This window comes from Terrapene carolina, unplaced genomic scaffold (assembly GCF_002925995.2).
Source record: "Terrapene carolina triunguis isolate 2854851 unplaced genomic scaffold, T_m_triunguis-2.0 Scaffold238, whole genome shotgun sequence".
Lineage (NCBI taxonomy): Eukaryota > Metazoa > Chordata > Testudines > Emydidae > Terrapene > Terrapene triunguis.
Window position 1 is genome coordinate 19,063,275 of NW_020664589.1, and position 12,599 is coordinate 19,075,873.

The 12,599-nt window shown below is 43.3% G+C and overlaps 1 protein-coding gene across 1 annotated transcript in view; it reads right to left on the reverse strand.

Moving 5' to 3' along the window:
• Positions 1-12,599, reverse strand: part of GARNL3 (GTPase activating Rap/RanGAP domain like 3) — a 212,543-nt gene that overhangs the window by 120,603 nt on the left and 79,341 nt on the right. Inside the window, exons 11-12 of the mRNA XM_024201166.1 lie at positions 11,985-12,083; positions 10,620-10,723 (exon numbers count right to left, since the gene is read on the reverse strand). Of these exons, the coding sequence (XP_024056934.1) occupies positions 10,620-10,723; positions 11,985-12,083 (203 nt within the window). The remainder of the gene's footprint in view (positions 1-10,619; positions 10,724-11,984; positions 12,084-12,599) is intronic.

A 12,599-nucleotide genomic window follows, 5' to 3' on the forward strand; every position in this document is an offset into this window, starting at 1 on the left:
AACCAAACTCTGAAGGATATAGGAGTTTAGGTTTAAATTGTGTTATAGAGGTACATACACCCTCAGCCATAGCAAGACTGAGCTAAAGAGGAGAACTTAGTGTTTCTCACTCTGATCCGGGGAAGGATTTGTATAATTGGTGTATGAACCCTCGGTGGTAGCAGACGAGTAATACAGAGGGAGACTTAGTGTCTCTCCCTCTGGCCCAGAGAGGGTTAAGTTGTTCCTTCAGGAGTTAAAAAGGGAAATTGCTATTTGTAAGTCACTCCTTTAGGAATTGGAGGTTATAGTGTTCTGATATTTATCAGCTTGGTTTCCTGTGTTGTACTTGGCTATGGCACACTTGTTAGGGAAAATGTTTAGGAAGACACAGTCTACAGACATCTTTAGAGAAAAACAGGGAACGCTGTCTTTTGTCCAAGAACCCACACCCTTTAAACAAGTACTACAGAGGTTTGGACACAGCCCGTGGACGGAAGGGGGGCTGGGAGATGTGTGTACTATTTCAGATTTGGAGGATAGGCTGGCAAGGTATATAATCCTGTACAAGCCTACTCCAACTAAAAGGGATTCAGCAGCAATCTGGCTTTTGTGGGACGCATGCAGGGATTTATACTCCCGCTTGGCATCTAGCCAGGAGGAGAATGCCTCCCTACATGAAAAACTCACTCATATGGAAAAAGAGGCAGACAGATGGAAAGTGGTAGCGACAGGGGTGCAAAGCCAGTTAGACCCTCTCCGGGAGGCAATCAGGGAGGGCAAACAAAGAGAAAAGAAGTTAGAGGAACAGGTCAGGGAAAAGGAAAAAATAGAAAAAGAGAATCAAGTATTGCAAGGCATGGTCAAGAGGTTAACCATAGAACAAAGTAAAGCTCTCCCCGCTAATCACAGCCGATGCGAGTCCCTTATCCAGCACCTTAAACAAAGGCTGGGATTCGCAAACCGCCAGATAGCAGCGGTAACGGCAGGAGAGTGGGACTTTAATCCCCAGAGTGACGTCCCTGACTGGGAAGATGCCCCGAGGGAATCTAGCGAGGTGTGGGAAAGAGAGATACGGAGCAGCAATCCTGAGCCCCAGGGGCCGGTTGCAGCCATTAACAGAATTACTGTAACAAGAACAGACACAGATGCAGGGACTAGCACAGCTACTACAACCGTCCCTGTATCAGCAGCTGATCTCCAAGCAATGGCAAAAATGCTTGGACCACTTAACCGGGAAAATTTCTCAAAATGGACTCTGCGTGTGCTGCAATTGGCAGGCAGAGAAGATTTAACAGTCTCTGAGCTTAAACGCCTCATGACCGCCTGTGCAGCACCCGAATTACAGGGAGTCATTGATCGGGTGATAAGAGAAAACAGGGAGAACAATACTTTCCTACCCCTGTTTGCAAGCCTAGGGGAACAAATGGGTCGCCGACATCTAATGATACAGGCGGCTAGCATGATGCAGGAACCTAATGAAGACCCCGAAGGGTACCTATCCCGCTGGGGACTTATGCAGGTCATGGCAGGCATCACCCGCCCTGAAGATGCCCAAGGAGCCCCTGCAAATAACCCTGACACTGTAGCATACGGCACAGACGCCCTGAGGGACTGTGCTGCGACTCTCCTCCCTTACTATGCTAATAAGCTCAGCGTCTGGGCACCTAACCAGCCCGGGAGCATGACTGAGCTCCGAGATCTGATCAAACAGATCACCACTCATTCTGGCCCCGCACTCCAAATAAAAAAAGAAAGGGCTCCCTTTGTGGCCGCGCTTGAGCAAATAACTTATTCCAATGAAAGTGGTAATATGGGAATAGGGGGCTCCCGAGGTCGCTACCGCGGACGGGGAAATCATAAGCCACGGGGACATTATTCATGCTCCAACCCCCGCCCTTCTGAAAAAAATGATAATTTCCAAAGAGCTGAGGGTGAGGGACAGAATACTTATGACTCCACGATCCGCCGATTGGCCTGGCGGGCAGTAATGCGACAGGGAGGTAGTTGGGAGCACTGGGACAAAGCCCCAACTCGAGCTCTAGTCCAAGAAGCCCTACAAGCACAAGAGAATCAGGAGCGTGTAACTAGCATAGCCACAAGTGCCCCCCCGAGCAACCGGGACTAGGGGGGCCTGCTGGACATGAGCACCCCACATAATACAGGAGCGCAGCAATGGGGGCTCATCGGTAAAATGTTCTGGGACTCTGGAGGGAGACCGCACATTTATGTCCAGCAGGAGAATCGCGCTCCTGCACTAGCTTTGATTGATACTGGGGCTGCTGTCTCTTTAATTAAAACCGCTCCACAGGCAGGGGAGAGAGTAAAACAAGTCACTTTAAAATCTTTTCAGGGAAAGCCAAGCACAGGCTGGGAATGGGCACAGGTCCCATTCTCAATACAAGGGTTTAAAACAAAAGGGAATTTAATCCAGACCCCTGACATGACTGACGAAATTATTTTAGGAGCAGATTGGCTGTATCAAAACAACATAATAATCGATTTACCTGGAGGCATATTATGGAAATTAGAAATCCCCTCCAACTGCTCTCACCAGGAAAAGCAGGATCTCATTGTAACCAAAGGGGGAGGTAAACTTGTGGCTGCTCTCACTACAGAGCAAGCCGAGGAGTGGCGCTCAAAATTCCCCACGGTCTGGACTCAAAGTAAAACAGACTGTGGAAAGATCAATGCCTGTGTTAAGATCGTAGGTGAACTGGTACCCCCTCAAAAACAATACCCCTACCCAAAGGAAGCAGAAGTCCAACTGATACAAACTGTACAGGACTTGGAACAACAGGGAGTTATAAGAAAAACTAACTCTCCTTTTAACTCTCCTGTGTGGCCAGTTCTAAAGGCAGATGGAAAGTCCTGGCGGTTAACTATAGACTATAGGAGGATTAATAAAGGGTCTGTACCCATGGCCCCAATTGTAGCAGACATGACACAGGTTATACAGAAAGTACAAGCCACCTCCAAATACTTCTCAGTGATCGATTTGGCTAACTGCTTTTTTGCTATACCCCTACACCCAGAGTCTCAGAATAGGTTTGCATTCACCATAAACCACCAACAATTTACGTTTTGCAGACTACCACAGGGTTTTCAAGATTCCCCCACTATTGCACACAGACATGTGGTAGATATGTTGGATCGTCTGAACCAGCAGGAAAGATCATTTGTCTTCTCCTATGTTGATGATATTCTGATTTTTGGGGACACCAGGGAACAAGTACAAAAACTTACTGAAAATGTTTTGGCATTAATCCAAGAAACAGGGTTTAAGGTTAATTTAGAAAAAGCACAATTGGTGCAACCACAGGTCACTTACTTAGGTATAGTGATTGGGAAGGAGGGGAGGCAAGTGGATCAGCGCAAGGTGAAAGCATTACTGGATATGCCTGCCCCTACAGATGTGCACTCTTTACGAGTTCTGCTGGGTGGGTTCAATTTCCTACGGCCACATATCCATAAATATGCAGAGATCACACTTCCCTTATGGAAGTTATTAAAGAAAAAGACACAATGGGAATGGGGACCAGAACAAGATTCCGCCTTAAATACCTTAAAACGAAAGGCTGTCTCAGCCCCGGCTTTACGCTTCCCTGATGAATCAAAACCCTTCGTTATCAGACTAGCTGCAAATGAGGTTGCATTGGCAGCTACTCTCCTACAAAACAATAAGGAAGGCAAACTAGTGCCTGTAGCATACGATTCTAAAAAACTTCAAGGTGCTGAGCTGAATTTTAACCCTTGTGAGCGTGAATGTTTAGCAGCCGTTTGGGCAATCCAGTCTTTTGAACCTCTCACGAGCACAGCACCTATTACAATTCAAAGTACTCATACTCCTCTCAAATATATCTTATCTGGCAAATTGATCGGGAGTAAGGTCTCCAATACACGCATGGCTCAATGGACCCTCATCCTGGTCAATAGAGGGGTCGTTACCGAAACAGTATCTAAACCTGATTTATTGACTCATGCTTTAATTGAAAAAGGGACTAAGCATGAATGTCCCGAGATTACTTTAGAACAGAGAATTGCACTGGTAGAGGCACCCCCCTTAAGGGATTTAGACACAGTAGGGCAGGAAAAGCATATCTGGTTTACTGATGGCAGCTCGGTAGTACTTAAAGGGAAACGGTATATTAAGTATGCTGCTATAAACTTAGAGGAGGAAGTGATTCAAGGGTATTTGAATCAGGGCTCAGCACAACATGCGGAGCTCCATGCTATATATCAAGTGTTAAAGTTATATAAAACCTCTCCCAGACCAATCTATATCTATGCAAACAGTGATTTTTGCGTGAAAGGCATACAGTATTAAATGTTTAACTGGCAACGGAATAATTGGCAGGGGGCAGATGGGAAGGAGATAGCCTACCTAGACAAATGGAAATGGATCCATGCTTGGGTGACAAGGAACCCCAATCAGTTAAAAATCCGGCACGTTAAAGCGCACAGCAGAGAGCTCAGTGCTGAAGCCATGTGGAACAGCCGAGCCGATGCTATCGCCCGGCAGCAGAACATAGCGGCTGTAACTAGAAGTCAGAACCGCGCTGGCAAGCGCATTTCTAACACTCTGCTGCCATCTAGTGATGTAAATAATCATTGCAGCCGGACTCCGGGAAAGACGGAACGGCAGGAGCTAATCAACGTGGCACATCAGTTCATGCATGAGGGAACAGAAGGGACCTTAAGGAGGCTAAGGCAGGTAGCAGACTGGGAAGGGGTGGAGGATAATGTAAAAACGTGGGTGCAAAATTGTGTGCGCTGTGCAAAGAACAAAGCTCGTCCCCCGCACTGGCAACCAATGATACACCAGAGACGGTTGGGACCATGGCACAGAATACAGATGAATTTTATTAATAAGTTGCCTAGAAGTAAAGAAGGATTCCAATATTTGCTGGTTATTATAGATTCATTTTCAGAATGGGTGGAAGCATTCCCCACTAGGGATAACAGTGCTAGAACTGCAGCTAAAAAGCTCTTCACTGAAGTGGTGTGCAGATACGAAACCCCTGAGGTCATAGACTCAGATAATGAAAGTGCATTTGTGGGACAAATTTTCACAATGATGTTACAAGCCCTAGGGATCACCCAGAAATTTCACATTCCATACAGACCCCAGTCCTCTGGCCAGGTGGAAAGGATGAATCGCACAATTAAAAAGGCACTGCGAAAAGTAGTAAACCATACTGGTAAGGACTGGCCTGAGAAACTACCTCTGATCTTAGCTGCCATTCGCAGTAGTGACAGGCTGAGAACTAAGATCCAGCCATACCAAATTCTTTTTGGTCAACCAATAAAGTTAATGATTGATCCTGAACATTTTACTATACACCCAGAGAATCATCCTACAGCCAACCAGAATAATTATTTCCAATGGCTAAAACAATTACAAGAGGATAAAACCACATTACAGTACAGGATCAATCAGGCTATTAAACATATAAATGAGAAAATGCAAAAACAAAGAACCAATGAACCCACTTTATGGGAAGTTGGAGATCAAGTAATGTATTTAAAATTGGGTAAGAAGAATCACACCTTAGAATCTAAATGGGTGGGTCCATATTCCATAGTTGACCGTCTCAGTCCTCTGGTATATCGCATTGAAAAAGATGGTAAACTTAAATGGGTCCATGTATCTCAGATAAAACTGTTTTCTTAAATAGCATGTGCTTCATCCCTTTGTAGGTATCACTGGCATCGAATCCCTTATAAGAAATCTAGAAAGCTTCAGCTGATTGCCTCCAACCGGAAGACTGGTATTACAAACTAATCAACAATTTTATTTCCTTCTCACAAACTGCGCAAGCGTTTACAGAAGAACTCCGCTGGAAGCAAAAATGTTACTATTTTGGGGATTCCTAACACAATTATTCACCTTGGGGACATCCAATGCGCATTGGGGGATCCAGTGGTTCAATTTTACCACTGGAAACCAGATCCAAATTGTACCAATATCTAACCATACGTTACATGGACCCTTTGAACTACTTACATTACATGTCTGGGTAAATATCACACCTTATGACCATAATTGTATATTCAAGGTTAGCACACCTACCCAGCCTATAGTAGATCACAATCACCATTGTCACCCCGTCCTCCCTGGATACCATACATTCCCACCCTTTAAACCAGGACCCCTAGAGACCCGGACAATAACAGTATGGGTGAATAAAACCAAATTAGTAGAAAGTACAACAGTACTGTTTTTAAATGGTCCACAACCCATAAAAATACCCTGTCCTCATTTGCTTAAGATGCAGCCTCCCATAAAAGCACAAGTGGCGCCATTAATTGTAACCCTACACCTTTCAATAAACTGAACCAGAAATAATTTAACTCTAAGTCGGCCAGAATGTGCACACTATAGCTCCCCCCTCTTTAAAGCATGGTTCAAATCCTTACAACCAGAACATCCCCTCTCTCGTCAGCGACGAGGGATAACAGATACCTTGTTAGGAGGTATAGAAGCAGGAACCGGAATTCTAAATTCGGTAAATCTAGAAGCACTGAAAAATAAGGCCAGTGTGGTAGAAACATTGCATCGTACTATTGCCCAAGGACAAAAGCACCAGATCGCTAAATTGGTGCAAACTGGGGTAGACACAATGAACTTGCAATGGCATACTTGGAAACATGTTAACCAGGCGTTCTGGGCTCAATATGCCACCATGAGGGACATAACGAACAAAACAGCATTAGCATTGTGGTGTTCTGAACAACAAATATTAGCTATTATGCTAACAGAAAGGAAAATGAACTGGGTACGAGCTAAAGATATGACAGTCTTAACTCCTCTACTGACAAGACATAAAGATAACCTTTTCCTCCCTTATGTTTCTGGATGGTACAAGGCCCTGAAATCAAACGTGTACACATCAACCCTCATGGGGCACATCACTATACAAGTAATACGGGTCCAACCACACAAATATAAAGTTACTCTATGGCCCTTCATAGCCCTCCCAGTTCTTCAGGGCAGACATCTTTGGGCTCCTCGATTGGTGGGAATGTATTTAAATGAACAAGGGGAAATCATAGACCATCGCTTGTGTTCCAGGTGGACTGCACAACAATGGGTATGTCCCACCTTACCAAAATTAGAAGAGCCCTGCTCCTTACAACATAAAAGCTTGGCAACTTGTTACTGGGATGAACTAAATAACGGTACCACAAAAGTGTATTTTAATAGAAAAAGTTGTGCCTGTGCCATTGAATTAGAGAGGCTTGTATGGCAAGACAAATACATCTCAGAACCGCCCGTAAAACAGTGTATGTGTAATATAACTATGTTAAAAACTCCCACCCTAACCTATTACTTTCCAACTCATAAGGATAAAGGAACTAACACGCTGGATACCAGTAATATTCTAAACTTTAACTTCACTTTGGGAGTCAATTGGACAAATCTGTACAAACTAATACAGAAAAATAAACAAATTAGCCAACTGACTGAAGCCACACAAACCCAGGTTCAAACCCGCAGTTTGGCTATTTTACATCAGGGATCTAAAATATTAAGAGTATCTGCACAAGCAGAGCAAATCATGGTGCACCATTGGTATAATATCTTAAAGGGATGGTCCCCCTCCTGGTCTTCAACTTTAACAATTATGTTACATCCAATTGTTGTTTTCTTTATTCTGATAAGCTTAATGTTAATTATAATGTGTGGTATGTGCTGCTGGATAAAAAGGCTGTACTTTAAGCTAAAACCACAAGCTCACATTGTTTCCCAATATATAGCCTTAAAACAATTGCATAAAGTGTGACCCATTCAATACCCCTGGATTGAAGGGTCAAAAGGGGGACAATGTAGAACCAATATGAATGAAATTGTTTTTAGTTATTCACTGTACCATTGTAACTTCTGTTCACCATTTCATTACACTTGCCATTTTACCTACATTGTAACATTGTAACTTCTGTGCAATATTGTAATTCAAAACCCATTTTAAAATGCTGACTCCATTTTGTAAAAGGCTTGTGCTGCAGCCTCTATTTTTGCAAGCCATACTGTAATTTTATTAGTCTAGTTAAGATGTGTGAATGAGGGATGCATGGGTAATAGAATCAACCTCCAGCACCAGCCAGTCCTGATGAAATAAAGTTCAAATACCAACGGCTGAAGAACTAGACAACAGCCCTAACTCAAGCAAAAAGCATCCACCCTAAAAAGAAACAACAGAAGGAAGATCAAAGCCAGGTCCCAGGCTGACAGTCACGCCTGCAATTGACGGGTAATCAAGCAAACCCAGAGGCGGCGTGACACAGCAAGACCTAGGAACTTTAAATCCAAACTAAACTCCTATAAAAAAGGAAGGGTGAGAGGAGAAACTTTGGGTAACGTTCTGCTATCAACATCAAGGAGCATCGGTGCGCGCCCGACAGAGACCCGGCTCCCCCTCGTGCTCAGCTTTCCTGGCCAGTTAGCTGTCACGAGCTACAATCCCAAGCTGCGAACTCAAACTACAATCAGGACTGGTAACTATCCAGCAGCTGCAGAACATTTTGGTGTGTGTGTGTGTGTGTGTATGTGTATAAGCATTAAGGTATTTGCTAATAGTTACAGATTAATAATAAATGTGGCATCTTTGTCTTGACCCCTAAAACAATCCTGTATAAGTTTGTGAAACAACATAGGGGGGTCCACAAGATCCTTCAATTACCTTACAGGCAAATCAGCTAGAAGTAGTCCAAAAGTTCAGTGGATGAAGAATCATAGAATCACAGAATATCAGGGTTGGAAGGGACCTCAGGTGGTCATCTAGTCCAACCCCCTGCTCAAAGCAGGACCAATTCCCAACTAAATCATCCCAGCCAGGGCTTTGTCAAGCCTGACCTTAAAAACCTCTAAGGAAGGAGATTCCACCACCTCCCTAGGCAACCCATTCCAGTGCTTCACCACTCTCCTAGTGAAAAAGTTTTTCCTAATATCCAACCTAAACCTCCCCCACTGCAACTTGATACCATTACTCCTTGTTCTGTCATCTGCCACCACCGAGAACAGTCTAGATCCATCCTCTTTGGAACCCACTTTCAGGTAGTTGAAAGCAGCTATCAAATCCCCCCTCATTCTGCTCTTCTGCAAACTAAACAATCCCAGTTCCCTCAGCCTCTCCTCATAAGTCATGTGCTCCAGCCCCCTAATCATTTTTGTTTCCCTCGCTGGACTCTTTCCAATTTTTCCACATCCTTCTTGTAGTGTGGGGCCCAAAACTGGACACAGGACTCCAGATGAGGCCTTACAAATGTCGAATAGAGGGGAATGATCATATCCCTCGATCTGCTGGCAATGCCCCTACTTATACAGCCCAAAATGCTGTTAGCCTTCTTGGCAACAAGGGCACACTGTCGCCTCAAATCCAGCTTCTCGTCCACTGTAACCCCTAGGTCCTTTTCTGCAGAACTGCTGCCTAGCCATTCAATCCTTAGTCTGTAGCAGTGCATGGAATTCTTCCGTCCTAAGTGCAGGACTCTGCACTTGTCCTTGTTGAACCTCATCGGATTTCTTTTGGCCCAATCCTCTTACTTGTCTAGGTCCCTCTGTATCCTACTCCTACCCTCCAGCATATCTACCACTCCTCCCAGTTTAGTCTCATCTGCAAACTTGCTGAGAGTGCAGTCCACGCCATCCTCCAGAGCATTAATGAAGATATTGAACAAAACCAGCCCCAGGACCGACCCTTGGGGCACTCCGCTTGATACCGGCTGCCAACTAGATATGGAGCCATTGATCACTACCCTTTGAGCCTGACGATCTAGCCAGCTTTCTATCCACATTATAGTCCATTCATACAGCCCATACTTCTTTAACTTGCCTGCAAGAATACTATGGGAGACCGTATCAAAAGTTTTGCTAAAGTCAAGGAATAACACATCCACTGCTTTCCCCTCATCCACAGACCCAGTTATCTCCTCATAGAAGGCAATAAGGTTAGTCAGGCATGACTTGCCCTTGGTGAATCCATGCTGACTGTTCCTGATCACTTTCCTCTCTGCTAAGTGCTTCAGAATTGATTCTTTGAGGACCTGCTCCATGATTTTTCCAGAGACTGAGGTGAGGCTGCCCAGTCTATAGTTCCCCGGATTCTCCTTCTTCCCTTTTTTAAAGATGGGCACTACATTAGCCTTTTTCCAGTCATCCGGGACCTCCCCCGATCACCTTGAGTTTTCAAAGATAATGGCCAATGGCTCCGCAATCACATAACACAACATAAATTTATCAACATCATATGTCAAAATACGAAGTAAATGTCCAGTAATCAAAGTCTAATAAGTTTTCAAGCAGTATTTTTCTTACCTTGCTTATCTATAAATTTTGATCATTATCAATGGAAATATTTTTTCAGTTTGTCCGTGTGTGTACAGTGAAATTGATGTTTATCATTTTTATCAATAAAAATATAATCCTTCCAAGACTAATTATGAGATAGGTAACGCAATGAAGTGTATTGGCAATAAAGATATAAAATTTTATATATCAGGCACAATTTTGAATATCATAAGCATTGAGAGATTTGAGTCTTACATTTCAAAAAACAAGTTTCACTGACAAACTAAAATACCTTTTCTTTTAAACATGCGGTGGTTTACTAAGAAAAATCAGTATGAAAACCACATACTTGCTGCTTGTTCTCTTTAGAATATGGTAACATGGTTGAAACATGGAACATAATCTCATGCCCTTGATACACTGTGTATATGGAATATATTCCTGTTGTATCATCTGCAAAGGAAGAAAACCACTCTCAGTGGGATTATGCAATACTACATTTCTAAGGAGAAAAGGAAACTTCATTTCCTGTCACAGGACAGTCTCAGGGCACCTCCTTTTCAGATACATACTTCTTACTTGCCTTTAAACAGCTCAAAATTAATAGATTATAAAAGATTATAAAATCTTGACATCCTGCATAATTTAAAGTATATATAATGTTTCTGCCAGTAGGCCCAGTGGATTTACCCTGAAAGGAGATATGTATTCAGCAACTCAGTGAAAATGCATCATGAACATAAACAAATGCAGCCACCAACACATATCAGTAGAATCTCCATTCAAGAAATTCATAATTCAGTAAAATATACTCCTGTGTTTGGGGCTGACAGCCAGTGCACATCTACATTCTCAATCATGGCCTTCGACTGAATAATGAACTCCTCCTGCAGAGTCCCACTGGAAGACACGTATCCAGTTTAGTTTTATTTTAGTACACCATGAATTCGAAGGAGTCCTATCCTGCAGAGACTTGTGCCTGACAAGTCTAATTTTTGTCTCTAAGAGAAAAAGGAGCTGAATGTGACTCTTCTTTACAGTATGTGAAGTTGTTATGCTATTTAACCACCCGTAGCTAACACCATGACACAGAATATGTGGCCAATTCATGACAGGTAAGATGCAGTCTAAGAAAACAGACAATGTGAATTTGTGAGGAATAAATCGGGCTGAGACTGCATCATGGAAATCCTCCAAATTCTAGGCTCTGTCAGGGGGCAGAGTGGGATGGTAGGGAAGCTATGCCAAAGCTGGGGGGCAAAGTGCCTATGTTATTTCCTATTACAGACAGTGGGGATGCCTCTCCATGCTGATATTCCCATTGCAAGCACTGTTGTGAGGAAGGGAGCGTCTCACATTGCTTAGCCATAACCAACCCCGGATGACTAAGGAATAGGATTAGAAGGTTTTGAAAAGAGTGTGTCATGACAGACATAGCCTCAGTGGTGGTAACTGTATCAGGTAGCGTCAGTGGTGGGGAGATCAAGATTTACCAATAATATTAAGAACATTATTATTATTTGATGAAAAATGGCAAAATGTGTCTAATAATATGTTTAGGAAATAGTATCTGAGTAGGTCTCTTCTCAGACTGGACTATTACTTTCTGTTATGTAAACAGTATATGAGTGTGCTTACATTCTGTACATATGCATGCACACTAACAGCACATTCACAATGGACCTGTCACCAGTTATTTTAGCTGAAATCTTACTTTTAGTGTCCAGGCCTCCTCTGTAGCCTGTCCAGCCCTTCAGTGTAATTGTGTCACCCAAAAGATTCAATAATCTTTGAAAGCTGTCACTTCCAGTTTCTACAAGTGGAGGAAAGCAGTGTTAGGCATGAAACAGTTCATTGGTATGGCAGATGCAACTGCACATTAACCATAATACAGAACACACGGCCTACTCCCCAGCTTATATTCTGGCAAGAACTGCTTCTTCATGTGTGTCCCTTTTCTATCTTAATTCTCTAAATACCTGCATGGGTATATTAGAAATTTAATACATGAAACAGGAATGTGTGAGCTGACCCACTGGCTCAATAGTAGAGGAACACGCTACCATGTGGGGAACCAGAATTTCACAATTGAGTTCAATTTGCCTCGTATCACCCAAGCCTGGGAGCTCTCTGAAAACAGCACGGTCAGTCTTGAGGAACAGGTAGAAAAAGGGATCACCGTGTGTTTACTAAACAGTGACTCCCTCTTGCTAATTCTGATGGCACAGGGACAGTCATCATGATGCAGAGCCTCAAGAAAGGGAAAATAAAATGGGAAATAAGTGGTACTTTGGGATCCTGAGCTCCACTTCCTCCAATCCCTTAAGAA